Genomic DNA, 21,335 nt, shown 5'->3' with positions numbered 1-21,335 from the left:
CTAATATGTAGACATGTAATGTCTTATTTCTGTCCTTGGGTTGTATAGAATGCTCCTTGTGGACATCAAGTTCTCAGCCTGTTTGTTATACTGTATGCCATTTGAGGTAGCTGAAAGGTGCTGGGTGCCTGTATACTCTATTTTTAGTTATTTATATCATCAACTTGTGTGGTTGCAATATATAAGGAGGCCTATTTGCCATTCTGTACTATACTATGTGCTATTTTTGATATAAAATTTTAGAAGAAAAGTTCTTAATGAACTTGGGATTGATGCTTAAGAAAAATCTGTTTTAGGCAGAGAGGGTCCTAGGCAAATATCACATTGCTTTTCTTTGTCAGGATTTGCTACATGTCAGATTTGACGTCATAAATTCTCACCACGTATGCTCAAGTGGTACAGTAATATATGACTGATACTGTGAATTTTAAAGCCGGTGGCTATTAATTCGTTATGTCATTAATTTTCTGTAGTGGTTAAAAAGGTCTCAGTTTAACTGACCAAGTAGTTTTGCTTAATTAGTAGAAATGCTTTTAACATAGTTTAGTTTGCTAGTGATAGTTGGTTTTTTTTCAGTAGTATTGTTTCTGGGGTTTGTATTAGCAGGCCCTTATAGTCCTAACAAAGCTAGAAATCTGGCAGTGTGGATTTCAGATGAGTTCGGTAACACCATCTGACAGAGAGGGAAATGCAGGACAGTGTCTGGTAATATTCTTTTCTTTATGGAGCCTTTCTATAAGAAAGAAATTCAGTTTTAACAAGATCACATTGAGGTAGGTAATATAACAGTGAAGTGACATTTTCTTCCAACAACAAGTCTGTAATATATTTTACCTGAATTTGTGATCAGAAGCATTAGATTTATTTAAAAGTGTTACATAAACATGACGAGTGCCATTTCTGTCATCCTTATATAATTTTTTTCCTTCTTTCTTGGTAGGCAAAATAATGATAAACAGTGATTTAATTCACATCTCAGATACTTGATGGAAAGAAACAAATTGTTGAAGTGTGGTGCTGTTAGGCTGTGCACTTCATAGGGATGACACAGGCAACAAGCGATTACATTTTTATAAGGATCGAAATCCTTACTTAAAATGTCACAGTCCTAATCAAAATAATGTGACTGAGTTGAAACTGTTAAAGGAGAAGCTACAAAATTAGGCCAGATAATAATAATATGGGGTTTATTTACTCTTCATAGATTGGTTAACTACTTTATTAAGAGCACATTTAAAGTATGGTTTTGATTAAAATAAACTTCTCTGCACAGTTGGCAGTTTTAGATCCTATAGTGCAAAGAAATAACCAGGATTTTTGCTTTGAGGAACAAACAAGAATTGAGAAAGGTTTCTGTAGGTCAACACTGTTTAAGAGAAATCATATCTTGATTAAGCTCAGCATTCTTCAGGGAGAGGAAGAATAAAATCTATCAGGTGGGGGGTTCATTTTTAAGAAATTGAGCTGCGATAAAGTATGTACAGTAGGACAAGTGGAAAGATTTCAAATAGCAGATAACCCACTGAAAGTTTAAAGACTTAAAAACCATTTTATTAGAAAGCAAGGGATCAAAAGCACCATACAAAACAGATGGTCATTTGGCATAGTCTCAGAGGCTGTCGAGAGGAGAAAAGCATCTTTAAAAAAAACTTAAAAACATTTTCAGTCAAGACCAAAGAAACCCACAAAGTGATGATGGTTAGTCATGCGTGCTGCCTAGAAATTTTAGGTGAAAGAAGAAAAAGATGTTGAATTAGTTAAGTTCTTTGCTAAACTGATGGTAAGAGTTTTTGTTAAGAGCTTTTTTAAGAAGACCGCTAGAAAATTGGTAAGACTACTCACTCGATCATGGTGTGAAAGATCCATTCAGGGATGAAGAGGTTGGAGAATTTTCACTTCTGTTTTTCCCTCTTTCCAAGCAGTTTAAAGCTTCTGGTCAAATGATGATAAGCTTAACTTTAAAAAATAAGAAATTGGGACATGAATTAATCTCTTTTAATGCATATAAAGTACAGAAAAATGTATAGAAGTCCCAAAAGTTATTACAGAAGTGGTGATATTTAGTTAGTTGTTCCAACACATTTTTTTTCCCCTAGCTGTCTAACTTTTCTTGATCAGATCTCTAAATCTATCTACCCTAGAATTTAGGGAAAAATTCAAGGATAAACTGTAACTCCCAGTGAAAGTACATCACTTCAAATTAAGTAGCATGATCATTACATGAAGGGACTGGAGTAGATTTCACCATAAGAAGGGTTTGGAGGTAGCGGGAGTAAAATCTATATTAGAAAGTTGATCAAATGTAAATTAAAGATTGAGATGACTTGATATCATTAATATAACTTACTGGGGCCAAGGCAATGGGTTAATTTACATAAAGAGAAGTCACATATGACAAATCATTGACAGTTGTGTGTGGACAGAGTGGTTACCAGTAGACATCGTTTAGTTTTATTAAAGTCAGGCCAAGGCTGTTTAAAAACTTTAGCCTTGGAATGGGAGAAAATGTTTTGTTTTGTATTAGTAAACTGACTTTCTGACAGTAATCACATCCATCTAGGCCTATAGTTCCTTCTCTGCAATTCTAAAACCCCCAAATTCTGAAAGCTGTTTTGTTTTTTTTTTAAGGTAGGCACAAACCTGACTTCAGCTAATGAGGCTATTTATGGCTATTTTCATTGTGGTTTGTTCTGTTTCAAGTAAATATTTATTCACTTTATTGTAAGGATATTAATGAGTTTGATGTCAGGGTGCTATTCCGGTTTCTCCTGAGAGTATTACACTGTATGGTATATTAATTATCTCAGCTTTTTATAGATGAAATAACAGAGGCTCAGATAAGTGCAGTGACTTGCCCAAGATTCTTAAACATCTTCAGGGAGAGTAAGAATAGAATTGAACTTTTCCTGCCGCCTCCTTTGTTTTGTTTTTTTCCATTGCATTGTGCTGGTTTCTCATGACATTACCTCCAGAAATTATCTCAATGATAAGTTCTTCTAGGTGGAAGGGTTTAAGCAGTGACACTCATTTTATTTGACAGTTTAATAAATGTTTTACAAAAGTGACATATTCAGGTTTTCTCATGACACTAAGCTCTTTCAAGTGCTTAGGTTCCCAATTGTTTAAGATTATACATCCAAAGTATCTTGGCTGTGTGGGAGGGATGAAAACTCAAAGATGAGCTTTGGTGTGGATAGTATTACATTAAAAGGAGGCAGTAAGTCCAAACCACTTTGCTAGCATGAGATTTTCAGCCCCTAGAGGAGACTGGAAATCTTGGTAAGCTGTTCTTTGAAAAATTAGTTCAGTGTGCTGCCAGGGAAAGCTAGGCATCATTAGGAAGAGAACTAAAGAAAGATAAAAATAAACGTCCCCCTGTACAAAACCAAGTTTTGTCCATGTTTGTGATATTGCCCCTTCTTTTCATCCCTAAGAAATATGTATCAGAACTGGAGACCAAATGAAGTGAAGGCTTTAATGAAAACATGTAAAATGATTTTTTTTTTAATCTAGTTTTTATTTATTTATTTATTTTTTAATCTAGTTTTTAAAGACAGAGGTAATATTGTCAGACTCCATCAAGCGATGAGAAGAACTTGTTCACCAGTTCTTAGGATCTGTATTGGATAGAGAGCACCTTTTCAAATTAGAAATAAATTTAGCTTAATTACTGGGTTGCTCTTATCAATAGTAAATAAATAAAATTTGATAACAGTAGAAGTAGTAGAAATTAGAAATAGGGTCTAGAAGGGTTTTTGTGTGTGTGTGTGTGTGTTTAATTAAAACTTTTAAGCTAATTGTAGGAGTCTCATGCATTTGTAAGGATAATACAGAGGGATCCTTTGTACCCTTTACCAGTTTCCCCTGGTGGTAATGTCATGCAAATATAGAACAATATCATACCAGATATTGACACTGATACAATCTACCCAGGTTGTTCAGATTTCCCTAGTTTTAGTTGTACCCACTTATGAGTGTGTGTATTTGTGTTAGTCACTCAGTTGTGTCCAACTCTGTGACCCCATGGACTGTAGCCCAATAGGCTTCTCTGTTCATGGAATTCTCCAGGCAAGAATACTGGAGTGGGTGTCATTGCCTTCTTCAGGGGATCTTTCCAATCCAGGGATCAAACCCAGGTCTCCTGCATTGCAGACAGATTCTTTACCATCTGAACCACCAGGGAATTCCCACCACAGCCAAGATACAGAACAGTTTCATCACCACAAAGGTACCTCACATTGCCCTTTTATATCTGCTTCACTCCTGCCTCTCATAAGATTTTTGATAAATTATTGGATTAATATGTTTTATAACTGGTAAGGGAATCCAGAAATATTTGGAGAAGTATATATTTTTATATTATTTTTAAATATTTTATTTATCAGATTAATTGTTGTCATTCAGTATCTAAAGTGGTGTCCGACTCTGGTACTGCAGATTCTTTGCGAATCCCATGGACTGCAGCACACCAGGCTCCTCTGTACTCTCCTGTCTCCCAGAGTTTGCTCAAATTCATATCCATTGAGTTGGTGATGCTGTCTAACCATCTTATCATCTGCCACCCTCTTCTCCTTTTGCCTTCAATCTTTCCCAGCATCAGGGTCTTTTCCAATGCGTTGGCTCTTGGCATCAGGTGGCCAAAGTATTGGAGCTTCAGCTTCAGCAACAGTCCTTCCAATGAATATTCAGGGTTGATTTCCTTTAGGATTGACTGGTTTGATCTCCTTGCAGTCCAAGGGACTCACCACCACCACAATTCAAAAGCATCAATTCTTCACCTCTCAGCTTTCCTTATGGACCAACTCTCTCGTACGTGACTGCTGGAAAAACCATAGCTTTGAATATACAGACCTTTGGCAGCAAGGTGATGTCTCTGCTTTTTAATACACTGTCTAGGTTTGTCATAGCTTTCTTCAAAGGAGCAAGCATCTTTTAATTTTGTGGCTGCAATCACCGTTCGGAGTGATTTTGGAGCCTAAGAAAATAAAATCTGTCACCACTTTCCCTTTTTCCCTTTCTATTTTGCCATGAAGTGATGAGACCGGATGCCATGATCTTAGTTTATGAATGTTGAGTTTCTAGCCAGCTTTTTCACTCTCCTCTCATACCCTCATCAACATGCTCTTTAGTTGTTCACTTTCCACCATTAAAGTGGCATATTCTGCATTATCAGATTAATATGTACACTTTTTTTGTTTTTGTCCTCCATGAGCTTTATATTAAAGGTCAAATATTGCTGTTAATTAAAATCTGTAATCCACTGTTTTTTTTCATAGTACACTTTTTTATGTATCAAATATAAGGTACAAAGTAAATGATAATAAATGTTTTTGAAGCTAGGAAAGTAGGTATGCCATTCCCAGTCAGATGCAAACTTAGTTATCACATATATAAATCAAAAATGACACAAAGCAGGAAAAACAGAAGAACTTCCTTTGCTTTCTGAAAACAGCCAAGAAACCAAAGAAAATTATTTTTAAAAATTCAGAGAAGAATTTTTTTCATAGTAGCCAACATGCCTTCCTTAGGCATTAAGACATATTTCTGTTCATAACCTTAATACAGCCATATTTTTACTCTTTATGAAAACCAAGTCTCCCAGTAAAAATGGTATTTTACCACACTAATCTTTCAATTCCATCACTAAAAATGAAGTGACACTGACCAATTTCTAACCTCTTGGAACATTCTGCATAATGAACTTTAGTCACTGGAATGCGTAATTGCCCAGAAAAGCAGCACTGTCTGAACTGTGGTACGATTTGTAGTCAATATTCTTGTTTTCCAGTAAAAAGGAGATCTCATAAGAAGAAACAGTGGGCTCCTTGTGGTTACATTGATCAAGAGAACGTTTCTGATCTGCTTCTGAGCAAACATTTCTTAATAGGTTGATCACTGATCTGGGGTCTTCACTCATAATGGCACTGCCAGACACGATCATGTTAGCTCCTGCCTTTGGCATCATATGTCATGAATTTCTGCCCTCCAAACCCAGGTTCCACTGTCATAACCAGTGCTATATCTATCTGATTAGCCCATGGTACCAGATACTCAACTGTAGTTCCTGGTTTGATCACAATGCCAACCTTCATTCTGTTTTCCTGTGTGTCTTTGATCAAAGCTCCTGGGTTCTCAGTAGCCTCGAGATGAAACATATATTAATTGGCTCCTGCTATAGCCATTGGTTTTACCCACTTTTTTTGGTCTGGACACCTTCATGTACATGTCAAAGAAAGGGTCCTGGTCTAGCTGCTTTTGGAGGCTTTCTACCACAGGATGGCCAAAGGTGATGTTGAGAGCAAAATGCCCACCCACCTGTTACATCCAGGTGCAGATAATCGACCTCAGAGTCCAGCATCTGGAGGCACTTGACCCCTAAACTGGCCACATTACTGTTGAGGATGGATGAGCCAGTTTGTAGCCAGATGCCATGGTGCTGTTTCTCTAGAGCAAGTTACTGCTCAAGAGCCCCAGCTAGATGAAGGCACCTTACCCCAACTGGCCATGCCATTTTTAGTAATCCACTATTTACCCCTTCCTATCACCAAGTCTCACTCCCAGTAGGCAACTGCTTTAAGATTTTCGGTCTTTTTCTTGTATTTACTTCTGTATTTCTAAAAAATAATCTGCTATCCTATTGTGCTCTGCTTATCAAATCAAATTTTTGCTTTTATCAGTATCCATTAGTAAGTAAATATTTATTATTGAACTATTTAGTATACTACTATGTTTTCTTATGCAACTTATGTTTTTTCCCCAGGGTTTAATATTAATTACCTCAGTGTTTTTAGTTTGTCATTATAATTCATTCAGACTCTCCAACAGATGTATAAATCTCCTCATAATATAGTGAAGCACAGGGTGATCCTTAACTGTAGTTTCTTTCCTTCTTTCCTTTCTTTTCCATCCCTCTAAATATCCTAACCTGTGAAGACTACTGGCCTAATTCCTGTCTGCTGTGATCACATAAAATGCTCTTTTAGGAACAGGACCATGATCCAGTAGTATAGTACCTTTATTCATAGGTGTATGATTTTACCTTTTTTAAAAAAGATAATGTGCATATGATAAAGTACATTGAGTATACCAATCTTCAGTGCATAACTCAGTTTTGCACGTATAAGTAGCCATATAACCACCATCCAGTTCAAGATAATAGAGTATTTCTAACACCTCACAAGTTTCCCTCATGCTTCTTCCCAGTCAGTAAACTCTCAGAAATGGCCATTTTTCTGACATTTGTCCTCTTTGATTCATAGGTGTTTAAAGTGTGATACCTGGACAGTTTAAGTCTGATAGAATGTATCATACATTTAAGTATGAGGGCTCCCAGGGGTTGGTTATGTACTCGTTTGCGGGCTAGCCCTATTTTGGGTAACAGCTCTACATGGATGAGGCTGAAGGCTGAGAGTATTCTGGAGCAATTAGGCATTTTAAGAAATGTGAGGACTGGATTGTTTTCTAACTTTTCCCCTAGACTGTTAATAAATCTGTATCCTTTTTATGTATCTTAGAAAAAAGAGAAATCCACTCTCTTTTCTGGTAAGTTTGAAGCCTGTTAGGTAATTGAGACAGTTTATAACTAGTGACAAATCAAGCTCAAGTAAGAATGAAGAAAAGAAATGGCAGCCTTGGCACTGTTGTGGTTCTGCCCATTGAGGAAAGTAGTGTTCATTCACTCATTTATTGACCAAAATATTTATTGAGGGAGTACTGTGACCCAAACCCTGTTATTGGGATATAATGATGAACAAAAGAGAAACAGCCTCTTGCTCTCAGGGTGCATGCAGTCAGGTGGAAGAAACAAATGTTAATCAAATCGTTGCACTGGGAGGTAGGGTGTGAGCAGGGAATGTCTGAGGTAAAAGCCATGAGGCGGTAACGTGGAAATGGGGTACAGAGGACTGTGTCCATGAGAGAAGGCTGGAGAAGTCAGTCTGGCTTAGACATCCTGAAGGTTGTGGGTGTGTGGATCCCACTATTTTTATGGTTAGCCTGACAGTGTAGATACTATCTTTTAATAGAGAAGTTTTCTTTGTGTACACTTTAGAGTTACTATAGGATAGTAGATAAGAGGTTTAAGAAGGGAGATGAAGTCTAGAATATAAAAACGAAGGTAATTCCTCATGTTTCCTGAAAAATGCCTGAGTTTTTTCCTTTCCCTCATTCCTGTGAACTTGACCCACGTTATTCCCTGTTTTAGAGGTGAGGAGACGGAGCCATAGAAAAGCTTTGCCACAACAGTTCTGTGTGGAGGCCCAGTTTCTTAAATCTCCTGATTCCTAAGCTAACTCCACTTTTTTCTTGAGAATTTGACATCACCTCTTTGGTATATAAAGTTTACCTCTGGGGAAGAGAACTGAATTATGAAGGGTTACAGAGCCCTGCTGTTGGGAGAGAGAGGATGGTGAAGTGTTACCGTCTGTTCTAGATGATCTTTGCCTTTGGCTTCTTGGCCTCCTTACACAGAGGCCTTGGTTAGGGTTTTCTCTGTGAACCAGTTCCACCAGTGAATCCCTGCAGGGTTGGGACTGAATTATTTGCATATTTAGTATGCTATTTAGCCTATTCGAAATGTATGCTGGTACTAAGCAGTATTGACAAACACCAAGGCTCTAAACCTGAGCCCTGTTGAATAGCTTTGTCTAGTCGAAGTGTCAGTTGATGGTGTGAGATGAAACAGGTCAAGCCTCATAGTCTTTGTCTGAGAATAGCAGCCTGTGAAGACCATAAAACTACTCATGATATGCAGCATATCAACACTGAGGGACTGAGAGATGCTGCGCTTTTGCTCTTCTGTCCTTAAGTGACATGTGGTCAGAGGAGCTCTGCTGAATTGGATCCATCTTCTCAAATTGGCACTGTTTGTCCGTATTTGATTCCCATTGGAGATATAAGCTAAGAGCTGTGGTACTTGAGGATATGACACAGTTCCTTTGTTACAGTAATGAATGTAATAAATTAAGGGAGAGACCCAAAGGAAAGTTGGTTGATTGTCATTAGAGCCCTAGTTGGAAGTTCAGTTCATCAGTGAGGTCTAGTGTGGCAGGTAGAGAGGGAGATGCCTGTTGCAGCTGGATAAGCTGAGTCACCACTGAAGGTTTACATGTTGTACTGGGCTCACCTAAGGTTGACTGAGTATGATGTGATTTCCGGGTAGCATCTGAAATTCAGGGAAGATGGTATAGTTTGGTTTTCTTCTTGCAACTTTTGTTTTATCCCACTGATTTAGTGACAGTTTCCTGGGACATCAAACCCTGTGAACCTCACACAGTTTAGATTTGAAGGCCTGTTGGGGGTTGCAGGGGTGGTGGTGGTTGGCTCAATAAACTAGTAGATTGGAACAGTTTGTAAAAGAGATAATCCAGAGGTTAAAAACATGAGCTTTGGGATTGGTACCTTGGCCCTGAGGGATTTTTGAAACAAAATGGAGTCTTTCTGTCAGTCACTACAGTGTAGAGTTCCATGAGCCACATCTGAAGGTACTCCTAGCCTCAGTGGAAAACCAGGACAACTGAGTAGTTGAAAGAAGAAAGGATTGCCATTTTCTTTCATAAAACTCAAATGGATATCAGTACTACCTATAATTTAATTTGTAAAAGATTTTCAAATATTTATTTTTCCTTTATTTAAAATACTTTAGATCCCTGTACAGCTGTAAAACAGTCCTCTTTTAGTTGAGACCCTAGAACATTATGAGAATATTTGGGTCATTTTATTTTTTTGAGTTGTCACATTTTTTAGATTTGGATCCTCATAATATGCTTAGAACCATGATGAATTCTCTCTCCATTTTATAATAAAAAAATTAATATTTAATAAAGCAACTTGACTGACATCCTGGCTAGGGTCATTGGAAATTTGAGTCTGGAAATCACTTCTCTTGATTCTAAGCTCAGTTTTCTATTTTTTCTACACCATGCTGCCTTCCTGGAATTGAGCATTGCCTATTTTTTCTTTGTCCATACAGCTTTTGGTGAGAGCTAGCTAGCCAAGACTGATCACCCTCACATCCAAATGTGTGTGACCTGTCTGGTCACAAGCAGATTATACTCACTCAGACACAACTGTCACTTGCTCAGACCAAAGCCTGTGAGAAGATTGATACAAAAACTGTAACAACAGGGAGGACAGTTAAATTTACAGTGAAACAGCCCTGGACAATTTGCTGCTTAGACCAGATTAGCTATAGGTAATTGGCAGTTAAAGAGATCCTGTGTCTTTGAAGTCCTCTACGATGGATATAGAGCTCTATCTAGCAGAAAAAGAAGTATTATTTTTCTCATTGTGTTTGGACATAAGTAGGGTCAGCTGCTGTTTATGTCCTCTGGGCAGAGCCAGAGTCCTCTCATGAAGACTCTTTTTCCCATTCTTAGCCTGGAAGAGAGGCCTTGCTCATTACTGAGGTAGGGAGGTGGTGTGATCTATGGCATATGTCCTGATAAAAAGCAATTAATGACGTGAAATGTGTGATTACAAACCAGTCTGTGGGCTGGAAGTCTGAGAGATGGAGTTGGGTTCCAGAGAGGAAACGGGAATTTGAAGATTTGTTGTTACAGATACAGGGAATGGGGAATGATTGTCACGGCCTATTTTGGTCCCTTAGCTATAGCCACTCAGAGGAGAGTTCTTGATGATCAGGTACAGAACAAAGTGCAATAGCAGTGGCAAGTAATTCCACTGAGAATAGGGAAGTATAGTACAGTTAGGCAGAAGGAGACGAGAGAGGAAAATATATACAGAAACTCCTGCAAGTTGAAAGTGCTTTGTGGTCTCTGTAAGGTATTGGCCCTCCTGATTCTGTACTTTCTCTGCCATAAAGTAGCAGGTCAGCGCTTTTCATTTCCAGCTACCATGTTGGTTACCCTTCCTTCTGTGGTTAAACATCTCTGCAGTGACCTGTCAGAGGGTTGATTATTAACTGCATAAAGCCAGGGATGCTGGAGGGAGCAGATGGAAAGTGGTTTGGCTGCTACAGCCAGACTGGTAAAGAATCCTTGGCAATTTTTCAGTGTATCTTTGGAAAGATACCATCGAAGTTACTATGAAGGCTGCTGGGTTTGGAAAGCTGAATTTCTGAAGAGTCACCTGGTTGAAAAGTGGTAGTTACTTAACACACTCAGAAATAGGAGGGCAGTGCTCTGTATAGAACATCATAACCACTACTTATTGGTTCTCAGGATATGTTGTCTTTGTTTACATTCTGGTCATTCAGAAATTCTAGGTAGTTTTCTAGTAGGGAAGGCACTTTTTGATAGGTACATTAATAGAACTTCAGATTTGAAAAAGGCCCTGGACATGTCCAGGTTACACCTACCACACACAGAATTCTTCATGTAATTAGCTTGACTGGAGATGATGCTTTTTCTGATCACTGCTTTTGATAGAGATATGGCTTCATTAAGCATTGTAGGTCATTGTTGGGAATTTCAGATTATTACATTTTTTTCTCCTGAACTAAACATCTGTCTTTCTGTAACTTCTACTCATTGGTTCCGTTTATATCCTCAGCATCACAGAATAAGTTTCTCTTCCACACTGCAACCTTCATACCCATCTCCCTTCAGTTAACTCCTTTCCATACTAAAGAATACCAGTTTCTAAGACCTTTTCTCTTATGAGATGGCTTCTTGATGTTTTACAGTACTCTTGGCTATCTCTCCATTTCATGAATATCTCACAGAAGATATGGAACCTGAAAATGAGCACAGACCATCAGATGTTCTTTTCATCTCCAGCTACTTTTTAAGAAACACTTAAAAAAAATGTTAATGGCAATATTTCTGCTTACTAGAAAAACCAAAGCAATTTGCCACAACAACTTGGAATTGGGACAAAAAGAATTTGAGGAAGTTTTTTAAAATTTTTTTACTGATACTAAGGCTGTAATTTTTGAGGTTCGACATTATTATAAGCATTGATTTTGCCTCATATCTTCTCCAGGAATATATGCATTGAGTTTACCCTTAAAATTATAAAAATAACTTGATATTTATGTTTACAGGAATTATTCAAATTTACACTACACTGAAGTGACTTTAATGTTTCAGATAATTTTTAACAAGATGGATATATGTATGTTACATAATGGAAAATCTATTGTTTTAACACATAACAAACAACGTGACTCAGTGTAAGATTCTTGAAAAATAATTTTCTCTTCAAAACTATAGATTTTTTATTCTTTTTTAACATTTAATGTTACAGAACAGTCTAAGGTTGGCCTAATTTTGTTCTTTGTAATTTAAAAATTTTGCTAGAATGTGTGCACGTTTGGCTTTTAGAAAAATTGATTTTGCTGAAAAAATAGTGAACTTTTTCAAAATCTTTTTCAGTTCAAGGTGTTAACTTATTTATTATGTCTTGATGGGTTGCTTTTTTCCCATTTGTTCTAGTCTCTTCAGTTTTGCTTTGAGTATTATTAAATACTTCCTTTTAATTTCCCTCATTATTTTCTTTTTACTGTCCTTTTTCCTTTGAAATAGGATCCTCTACTATTGCAATAGTATCCTGTACTACTCCAGAGGAGTATCTCAAATTTTCTTGTAATTTCTTCCACAGTTTTAGTTCTGTGCTTTTTTGATTTCTGTATGAATTTTAATTGGTGTTACCACCAATTAAACCACCAGTTGGTTTAATTGGTGAATTTTAATTGGTTTTTCATTTCCTTGCATATTCCTTTTTTTAAAAAAAAATTACATTCTTTTAAGTTCATATCTTTTCACTTCAGCTGGTATCTTCTTAATGCTCTGCCTTCCTTACTGTCATGCTTTGTTTATCTTGCTCCATACTTGACAGGTCAGCCCATACAGTAGAATGAGAACTATCAGGAGCTCTCAGTGAGCTCTAACATTTTCTTGTACTTTATATTCTTTCCTTTATATACCCTTCCAGAGTCTCTGTTTCATTACCATCCTGTTTTGTAGAGGAAGAGTTTTTGTTTGTTTTTTAGAGGAAGGTCTTTTGAAAGTTCTGTTGTTTTTCCAAGAATAAAAAAGCATGGGATTGTTCTAATGGTTTACATTACATACTAATGATGGGGCAGCTCCAGGGGAAAGAGGGTCAGTGGTAGGTGAATGTGGGTTGTGCTCTACGCCTCACAACAGTTGCAGAGATTGAAGAGGTGATAAATTATGATGTTGGGCAGAACTATGCTTTAATAATCCTTTGTAGTGCAGATTCAGTTGGCGTTCCCATTTCTTTGCCCTTCATAATACAATTGTTTTCAGTATTGTGTTTCACTGCCTTATTAACTCTCATTTTCTGTTGTATTCCCAGCGCATAGTTTAGTGCCTGGGACTTAGTAGGCAATTAATACATTTTTTTTTTTTTTAATGAATCAGTAGATAGCATAGAGAATTCCAAGCATTTTACTAAAAATTTCTTCAGAGTTTTAGATCATTTTTGGTGGTATCATTTCTCTAATTCTTCAGAGATTATGTTGCTTTTACCGTGCGGGTCGCATTGTTTCATAGTTCCTATGTTTTCCCTCATGGTTTTTGTTCATCCTTTTATGAAGTAAGATCTATGTGGACTCAGTGCCAACTGTGGTCAGGTGCTGTTGCACTAAGCTCTCTACTTGGTTAAAGGATGTATTTTCTTCTCAGTGCGTGTGTGCTGTCGCTTTAGTCTTGTCTGACTCTTTGTGATCCTAGAGACTGTAGCCCACCAGGCTCCTCTGTCCATGGGATTTTCCAGGCAAGAATACTAGAGGAGGTTGCCATGCCCCCTCCAGGGGCTCTTCCGACCCAGGGATCAAACCTGCATCTTATGCCTCCTTGTTGGCAGGTGGGTTCTTTATCACTACTCATTTTCTTCTCAGATCTGTGGCCAAATGGCGGATTAAAGTGCAGTCCTTTCTCTCTTAAATCCCAGTTAGCGCTGGTCTCCTAGGGTGACATCTTCTCTTGAACAGTTTCTCTTGAACCCTGGTTCTTTGACACTGCCTTGAGAGAGAAGGCGGAAAAGTACAATTTGTCTTATCCCTGTTCTATCTATAGCATTTACCTGTTAGATATTTACTTCATAGGATTCATCGCGCCCCCTCTGGTTTCCTCTTTCTGCTCTGCCATCTTCTGAGGGTTATTTTCTAAATGCACATAGAAAGATGGTAAACAAAGGAGTAATTAAGAACAGAATTCTTTGGCTTCATCATAAAGTAATACCTCGATGGTATATTTTGGCTGTCAGGTTTTCGAGATGGTACACTCCCCAAGGAAATATGTATATTTCCTTTTTTACCACCCACTTCACCCACCCCTCTTTTTAGCTATCTCTGTTCCATGTTGTGAGGCCCTGATGTTTATCAATATAGTGTCATCAGTCTTAAAAGAATAGGGAGACTTAAACCACATTCTAGCATTAAGTTTTTTAGTACTGTTCAGTTATTGATAGGGTAACATTTTTTTCTCTGTGTGAGTGTGTGTGTATCTTCATGAGGATTTTAGTGGGAAAGATTACATTGAATTCTGCTATTTAGACATAATTTGAAACCTGGAGTTTAATAACGCTGGCTTAACTGAATGTAAGCTAATGGGTTAAGTCCTCTTTGAGGATTGTCTCCTCTAATTGCAGTTTTTGTCCCTATCCTGATATTGTATTTTTCCCCAGTCCTGTTTACTTTTCTCTTTTGCTTACCTACAATTAGATACCCTCCCCCTGCCCCATATTATTTTTAGTAGGAACAGGTCCTGTTAGTAGAGGGATTTAGCCTTTGCTAGGCAATGTTCTAAATCTCTGATAATTCAAGAAGAAGTATGGGAAGTGATGTGAGTAAAATTGTGCTGGGGGATGTGCCAGGGCCCGTATTGACTGAGGGAAGATTGCCAGCTGGCAGTGGTAGTAGAAATCAGTCTCTTGGGAATGGGAAACTAGAAGATTCCTAGTTAAATCTTAGCACAGACTCTCCAGGCAGTTGGAAATATTGTACTGTCCCCTGGGGAGATGGAGTGGGAATTAGCTTTTTCCTTGATCCAAAGTGACTTGGTTGGAAATACAACTGAACCTGTTTGTCTTGTCCATTGTGATGTGATAGCCACCTCGCAAGGGACTGTCTTGTGTGGGAGTTTATTTCAGGCTGTCTCTTTGCCTGTATTGTTTCCTTTAACAGCTCTTTACATTTTCTTTTTCCAGCAATGATGTTGTCCACTGGGCATGTACTGACCAATGTGGCAGGTCTGAGAACGTAGCTGAAGCTGAAACTAGGAAAGCTGGGGGCAAGGAAGAGCCTTGAATCTTGAGGTGGGACGTTGACTCTAAGATGTCCTTGAGCAGTGGAGCCTCCGGAGGGAAAGGAGTGGATGCAAACCCGGTTGAGACATACGACAGTGGGGATGAATGGGACATTGGAGTAGGGAATCTCATCATTGACCTGGACGCCGATCTGGAAAAGGACCAGCAGAAACTGGAAATGTCAGGCTCAAAGGAGGTGGGGATACCAGCTCCCAATGCTGTGGCCACACTGCCAGACAACATCAAGTTTGTGACCCCAGTGCCAGGTCCTCAAGGAAAGGAAGGCAAATCCAAATCCAAAAGGAATAAGAGTGGCAAAGACACTAGCAAACCCACTCCAGGGACGTCCCTGTTCACTCCGAGTGAGGGGGCAGCTAGCAAGAAAGAGGTACAGGGACGCTCAGGAGATGGTGCCAATGCAGGAAGCCTGGTTGCTGCTATTGCTCCCAAGGGCTCAGAGAAGGCGGCTAAGGCATCCCGCAGTGTAGCGGGCTCCAAAAAGGAGAAGGAGAACAGCTCGTCTAAGAGCAAGAAGGAGAGAAGCGAAGGAGTGGGGACTTGTGCAGAAAAGGATCCTGGGGTCCTCCAGCCAGTGCCCTTGGGAGGACGGGGTGGTCAGTATGATGGAAGTGCGGGGGTGGATCCAGGAGCTGTGGAGCCACTCGGGAGTATAGCTATTGAGCCTGGGGCAGCGCTCAACCCTTTGGGAGCTAAACCGGAGCCAGAGGAAGGGGAGAATGAGTGTCGCCCGCTAAAGAAAGTCAAGTCTGAAAAGGTAAGAGGTGGCCAGATCTGGCTGCCCACTGCCAGTCAGAACTGCCCTGGACTAACCACCTAATGTTATGTGCACTCTGTGGGAGGCTCATTAGTTTGTGGGTAATGACCAATTACAAGGTCAGAGCAGCTGGTAATGATAATGTGGTTTTGTTCCAAATTAGGGGATTCCCTGCAGATTCATTAACAGCAGGCCTGGACATTTTGGAGAAGAATATCTGTTGTTGGGGGCAGCTGCTTGGTAGAATGAATTTTCTATAAGCCAAGAACCTCCCACCTTGTCCTTGTCCCACCTGAGTCACTTGTTACTAGAGATTGGCATCAGTCTTTATGTGGTTCCCAGCTTGACATTTCATCCTTAGAATGATTGATAAACTTAACAAGTTGATAAGCTTAACAGGCTTTCAGTTGAATGCTGTTTTTAATGGGATAAATGGTGATGCTGGGTCTCTGGAAGAGACAAGGGTTAAATAATTTTCATTGCATGTCATCTACCAAGTGTTCTATTGGTGACTGCCAGAGAGCAAAAGGACCCATTTGGGGCAAGTAAACAATGGAGCAGGAGGTCCTGAAGTGCTTAATCAGCTCTTATGAATTAGTGTTGTGGCCATGAAATTTTGGCCTTGAAAGAGTGTCTTTGGCCACTAACGTATAGTTCTTGGCCAGGTATCTACATCAACTATTGGTCAAAGTCTCCTGGTGGTTTAATAGCTGCCAAACAGTGTAATGATACCTTGCCTTCTGCTTGACTTGGAAGGACAGGTGTCTACAGCCCCAGCAGGGGCTCTCCTCCTTTGGGGAAATCATCTTAGTTCATGTCTCAGTAAGTGGAACTTGCAGGTCTAGAGCAGAGTGGCTGTGCGTCCAGGGTCAGCTCAGGCTGCTTAAACTTGTGCAGCTTACAGTTTCCTACACAGTGGCTGGCCTGGTAATGAGCTCTTCATTGGCTCTTGATTTTCTGCTCTCTGCTCACCCTGTGCTTTCAGCTGATCCCAGCAGATGCAATATAAATTGATTTCTCTGTAATTGCATCAGCTGCAACAGGGAATACCTATTTCCATATGTAAGTGTTAATAAGTAGAGGCTGGATGTGTATGTTTGGGTGGTAGTGTCCTCTCAGTGCTGGCTTGTGTTTTCTTTGCTGTAGGTATTTTGGTCCTTGCCTCTGGCACATCTATAAGTCTTAGCAACATCTGGGCTTCCCTGGTAACAGTGCTGTCAATTTTTTTTCCACTAATAACCCAATGGTCTATTCCCTTTTACCAGTGGCAGCTGCCAGAGAGACTGCCTGTTTAGGTGACAGATGCTACAGGCCACCTCAGCAGAGTCAAGTCCCAGCAGGTTACTGGTGTGGTGCATCCTGTGCTGGCTGTGATTTACCATTTTCTTTGGGGTGCAGATGGGTAATAAATGTTTTAAAGAGGCCTAGGAGTACCAGGAGTTCTTGCTTCTGTTCCAGGCCCTTTAGACTGTTCCCTACATCTGGCATCAGTAAGCTTTTGCCACATATCTATTCCTGTTCATAATCTTTGTTCTTCCTGTGCTGCAAAGTGGCCACTTCTGAAGGTAACCTTCATTTTCCTTTCTGTTTAGAACTCTTGACTCATGTTGCAATCTTCTAAGCCCAGTAGTGGTCTGTGGGTGAGGATTAATGATGCTTAGCTTCATGTTGGGTTTAAGTCTAAATGTCCTTAAGAGTCTCCAACAGAGAAGCAAATGGAACCCTTTTTCTCTTACAGGTTCAGGGACTAGGTAGGTGGCTGCCCTTCAGATTATAATTGGGCTGAAAGATACAGTATGTTCAGAGAGGAATATATTTTGGTCAAGGGAAGTTTGCTTCTTAATAAGGTAGCTGTGTTATACACTTTGTCTCCCAAAAAGACTGAGAATGGGGCAGTGGAATGAGAGAGGAAAAGGAGAGAGACTGTGCTTCTGTTTTTGGAGGAAAGATGAAAGTGCTGAGAAGTACTTTTAAAAGAGGAGATTTGCTGCACACTTTGCTGTTACTCTAGGCAAGAACCTGCTTTCTCAATTCTTTTCCTTGTTCCCTCAACCCTTCTGGACTGTCTGGTTCTGGGGGGTGCCATTCTAAAGCATTTGGCCGTCGGAATAGATAATTATGTAAATAAATGTTTGGAAGTTGCTAGGAGATGAAAACACTGTGCAGAGAGACAGCATTTCTGGAATGGGAGGAGGGGAAGATGCAAAAGGGAACACAGGTTAGGAATCTTGGAGTAGAGTAGCATTTGAGAAACAAGGACCCCAGGGTTTGGGGCACAAGGGGTTTTTGAGTCAGTGTTTGATGATTGATAATTTACCTTAAAAGCTAAGTCTTTGAAAACTTATTTAAGATTTTTCTCTCTGAGCTATGGGCTTAAGCTATGGCTTAACTGGTTTGGAATGCTCTGTCCATGTGGGGACAACCAACAGAACCAAAACAGCAAAACAGATGTTTTGATACAATCTAGGAATTACATATGCTGAGCTGGGAACTGTCATGAAGAGGGGAAACTCATAAAATTTGGAAAGGTTCTTAGCTGGAGTCTCCTTAACCCATACCCACTCCTCTACTGCTGCTGCTAAGTCACTTCAGTCGTGTCGGACTCTAGCCCCTTGGAAACAGGAGAGAAGAGAATGGAGTTTGTGGTATAGGACAGAATTGTTACATGTCTACTGCTAGCTAATGAGGGGGATTTGAATATTCAAATTCTCTACTTCAGGATGTTCTTTCTTATCAGGGTATAGGTGTCTCAGTCTACGGCTGAGCAAATTCCTATCAGCAAAGGAAGTGGATTTCCCTTCATGGGATCTCACTGCTGCTCCCCACACTTCGCTCTGGCAAGGCTCACTGTGCTGTTTCCCAGAGTTCTAGGAGAGACCAGAGATGGCTCTTAGCAACTACTGCTGCCCTAAATTGTCATGGAACACTCCTGCCTCATACTTCCTGCCAGCTGAAGAGATGGGGGAAGGGAATGTTGAGGCATAAACAAGACAGAGCCTTCTGGCTCCTGTCTGCTCCCTTGCCTCTGATTTGATTGATAGGTTGTCAGGTTAGGGATGGAGGGGGAGGTCCTACGAGGGAGGGTGCCGGTCTGAATGTCCCCAGCTTAGTGCTCGAGCTGCTGCTCTGACAGGCAAGAAAAAGAATTTCCATAGCACCAAAGGCAGTGATCTGTCTGGACTTTGAGGTAGGGCTTAAGCCAGGAATTTAAGGTGACCCCACCCTCGCCCGCAAATCATGTAAAGTTCTAGTGGCTAAAGGATCTAGAAATTTGCAACCGGAAGCTCTCCTTTTCTCTTTAGCTGCTGTTTTTGATCTTGGAAGGTAGAAACACTCTGCAGTGTGCTTTCCCCATATTTGTGTCTCAGCTTCTGCTGCTCTCAGAATGCTGCATACACATACTTACAACTTCCCTCGCTAGTTAGGATACAGAGAAAGCTCAAGTGTGCTCTTTGCTCTTTCACCTTCCGATCGTGCTTGCTGTCATATCCTGTGTTCTAAGAGCATCTTCCTTTGCCCTTGATTTTGTTTTCTTGCCCTAGTTTATGCCTTCCAGCTCATTTCTCTCGTGTTGCAATCCCTCATTGCTCAACCAAGGTCAGGTCTCTTTTATTCTTTCTGATCCAAGGCTTTCTCTTTTAACGCCTTCCTCCTTTGCTAGCTGTTCTTTCTCAGTTATCGATGACATAGCAGTGAGCCTTGCTTCCTGAAGCCAAATGTCGTCAAGCATTTTCCTTCATGGAAAAAATTAGAAAGAAGTTGAGTTGATATTTATGGGGGACAGAGATGTATTCTCAAACTACAACGAAGCCTGAGCTTACATTTAGTTTTTCTTCAGCAGCTGTGTTTTCCACCTGGGTGTTGTAATTCAAGGAGAGCCCTGAGAAAGATTATCTAGTCCAGTCTTCTCACTTTATAGAAGAGGAGACTGAGACCAGGGAGGTCATGCGACTTACCTAGACTCTCAGAGGGAGTCAGTGGCAAAGCCGGGGTTTTGTTTACCAAGTTCTTGTGGCATATCGTTACTCTGGGATTTTTAACAAATTCTTCATTGTTATGAAGGATTCTATTTTCCCACTCTAAAGACTACCTCAACAACATTGGGTATATTAATAAATGCCCAGATGCTCTTAAGACTGCTTTCCTTGGTTTTCTGTATTGATTTTAATATTGTAGACACTCAGTAAACAACAGATCTTTAAGTTTTGCTTTCTTTGGTAAGGTGATGATGTTTACAAAGAACAACCATTCGTAGCTGATGCTGAACCTCCTTTATTGTATATACAGAGGGAAGAATGTTACTTTTAACTCTGTACTTTGAGCTTGACTTACTGAGAGTGTGTGTGTGTGTGTATTCTGTAGTATTATTGTTCAGTCAAATTTTCATTGTTATCACTGTGGCATTGCCAGCTCCCTCTTTATTTGGCAATTGCAGGTATGAAAAAACAAAACCCTGCCTTCGTGCTTCTTGAATATATCACTAATAGGCAGAGCTTTAAATGTGTTAATATTGTGGATATGAACCATTTTGTAAAGACATGATATACTGTTAGATACCATTATCATCTTTCATTCATTCTGTGTATTAATAGAGTGCATTTTAGATTCTAGGTATTATGCTTAGGACTGGATATATACTGATGAACAGAACAGAAATGGTTGCTGCTCTTTGAGGAGCTTACAGTTTACCGGCTAGGGCAGAGTTCTTGAAATTGTGGCCCATAAAACCATATGCATGATATCATTCGAGTGTCAGAAATGCATATCCTTGGACTCTACCCTAAATCTGCTAAATAAGTGTTAGGGGTAGGGACCCAGAAAACTCTCCAGATAATTGCTATATACTTTAATGTTTGTGAATTTTCTTTAACCATTGTTAAAGATGGGCACTTCGTAAGGTGGGCATTGAGAGCCATTTCTAACCTAAAACACCAGTCTTGTAAACTTAAATTGCATATTAGCTCTTACTTATAACTTAATGGTTAAGAGTATAAACTCTGGAGCCAAACTACCAGGGTTTGTATCCCAGCTTTGCCACTTATTAACTGAGTGATATTGAACAAATTACTTAACTGAGCTGCCTCAGTTTTCTCGTCTACACAATGAGGAAAACAGTAATTCTTTACTAGAATTTTTATGAAAGTAAATTAGTTAATCCATATAAAACACTTAGAAAAGTGCTTGGCACATAGGGAACATTCGATAAATATTGGAAAAGGAGAAAAACATGATTTGAGTTGAAATATGTCTCAATTGACTCTAGGCAATAATAAGCTGAACTATCACAACATTCCACCTATACAGGAAGCCCAGTATAAATAGATAAGCA

General features: G+C 39.5%; 1 protein-coding gene and 1 pseudogene across 4 annotated transcripts in view; one reads left to right on the top strand and one right to left on the bottom strand.

The window, feature by feature from the left end:
• The window catches only part of ZNF609 (zinc finger protein 609), a 209,677-nt gene that overhangs the window by 10,964 nt on the left and 177,378 nt on the right, over positions 1 to 21,335 (top strand). For 3 of the 4 annotated variants that reach the window (XM_061430995.1, XM_061430994.1, XM_061430993.1), the window contains exon 2: positions 15,133 to 16,006. The exons of the other annotated variant lie outside the window; for it this stretch is intronic. In XM_061430995.1, coding sequence (XP_061286979.1) covers positions 15,260 to 16,006 — 747 coding nt within the window. In that variant the 5' untranslated portion in view covers positions 15,133 to 15,259. The remainder of the gene's footprint in view (positions 1 to 15,132; positions 16,007 to 21,335) is intronic. 4 annotated transcript variants of the gene reach the window in all.
• Positions 5,708 to 6,454, bottom strand: LOC133255227 (ribulose-phosphate 3-epimerase-like; annotated as a pseudogene).

This window comes from Bos javanicus, chromosome 10, assembly GCF_032452875.1.
Source record: "Bos javanicus breed banteng chromosome 10, ARS-OSU_banteng_1.0, whole genome shotgun sequence".
Classification (NCBI taxonomy): Eukaryota; Metazoa; Chordata; class Mammalia; order Artiodactyla; family Bovidae; genus Bos; species Bos javanicus.
This window is presented reverse-complemented; position numbering and strand designations above follow the sequence as displayed.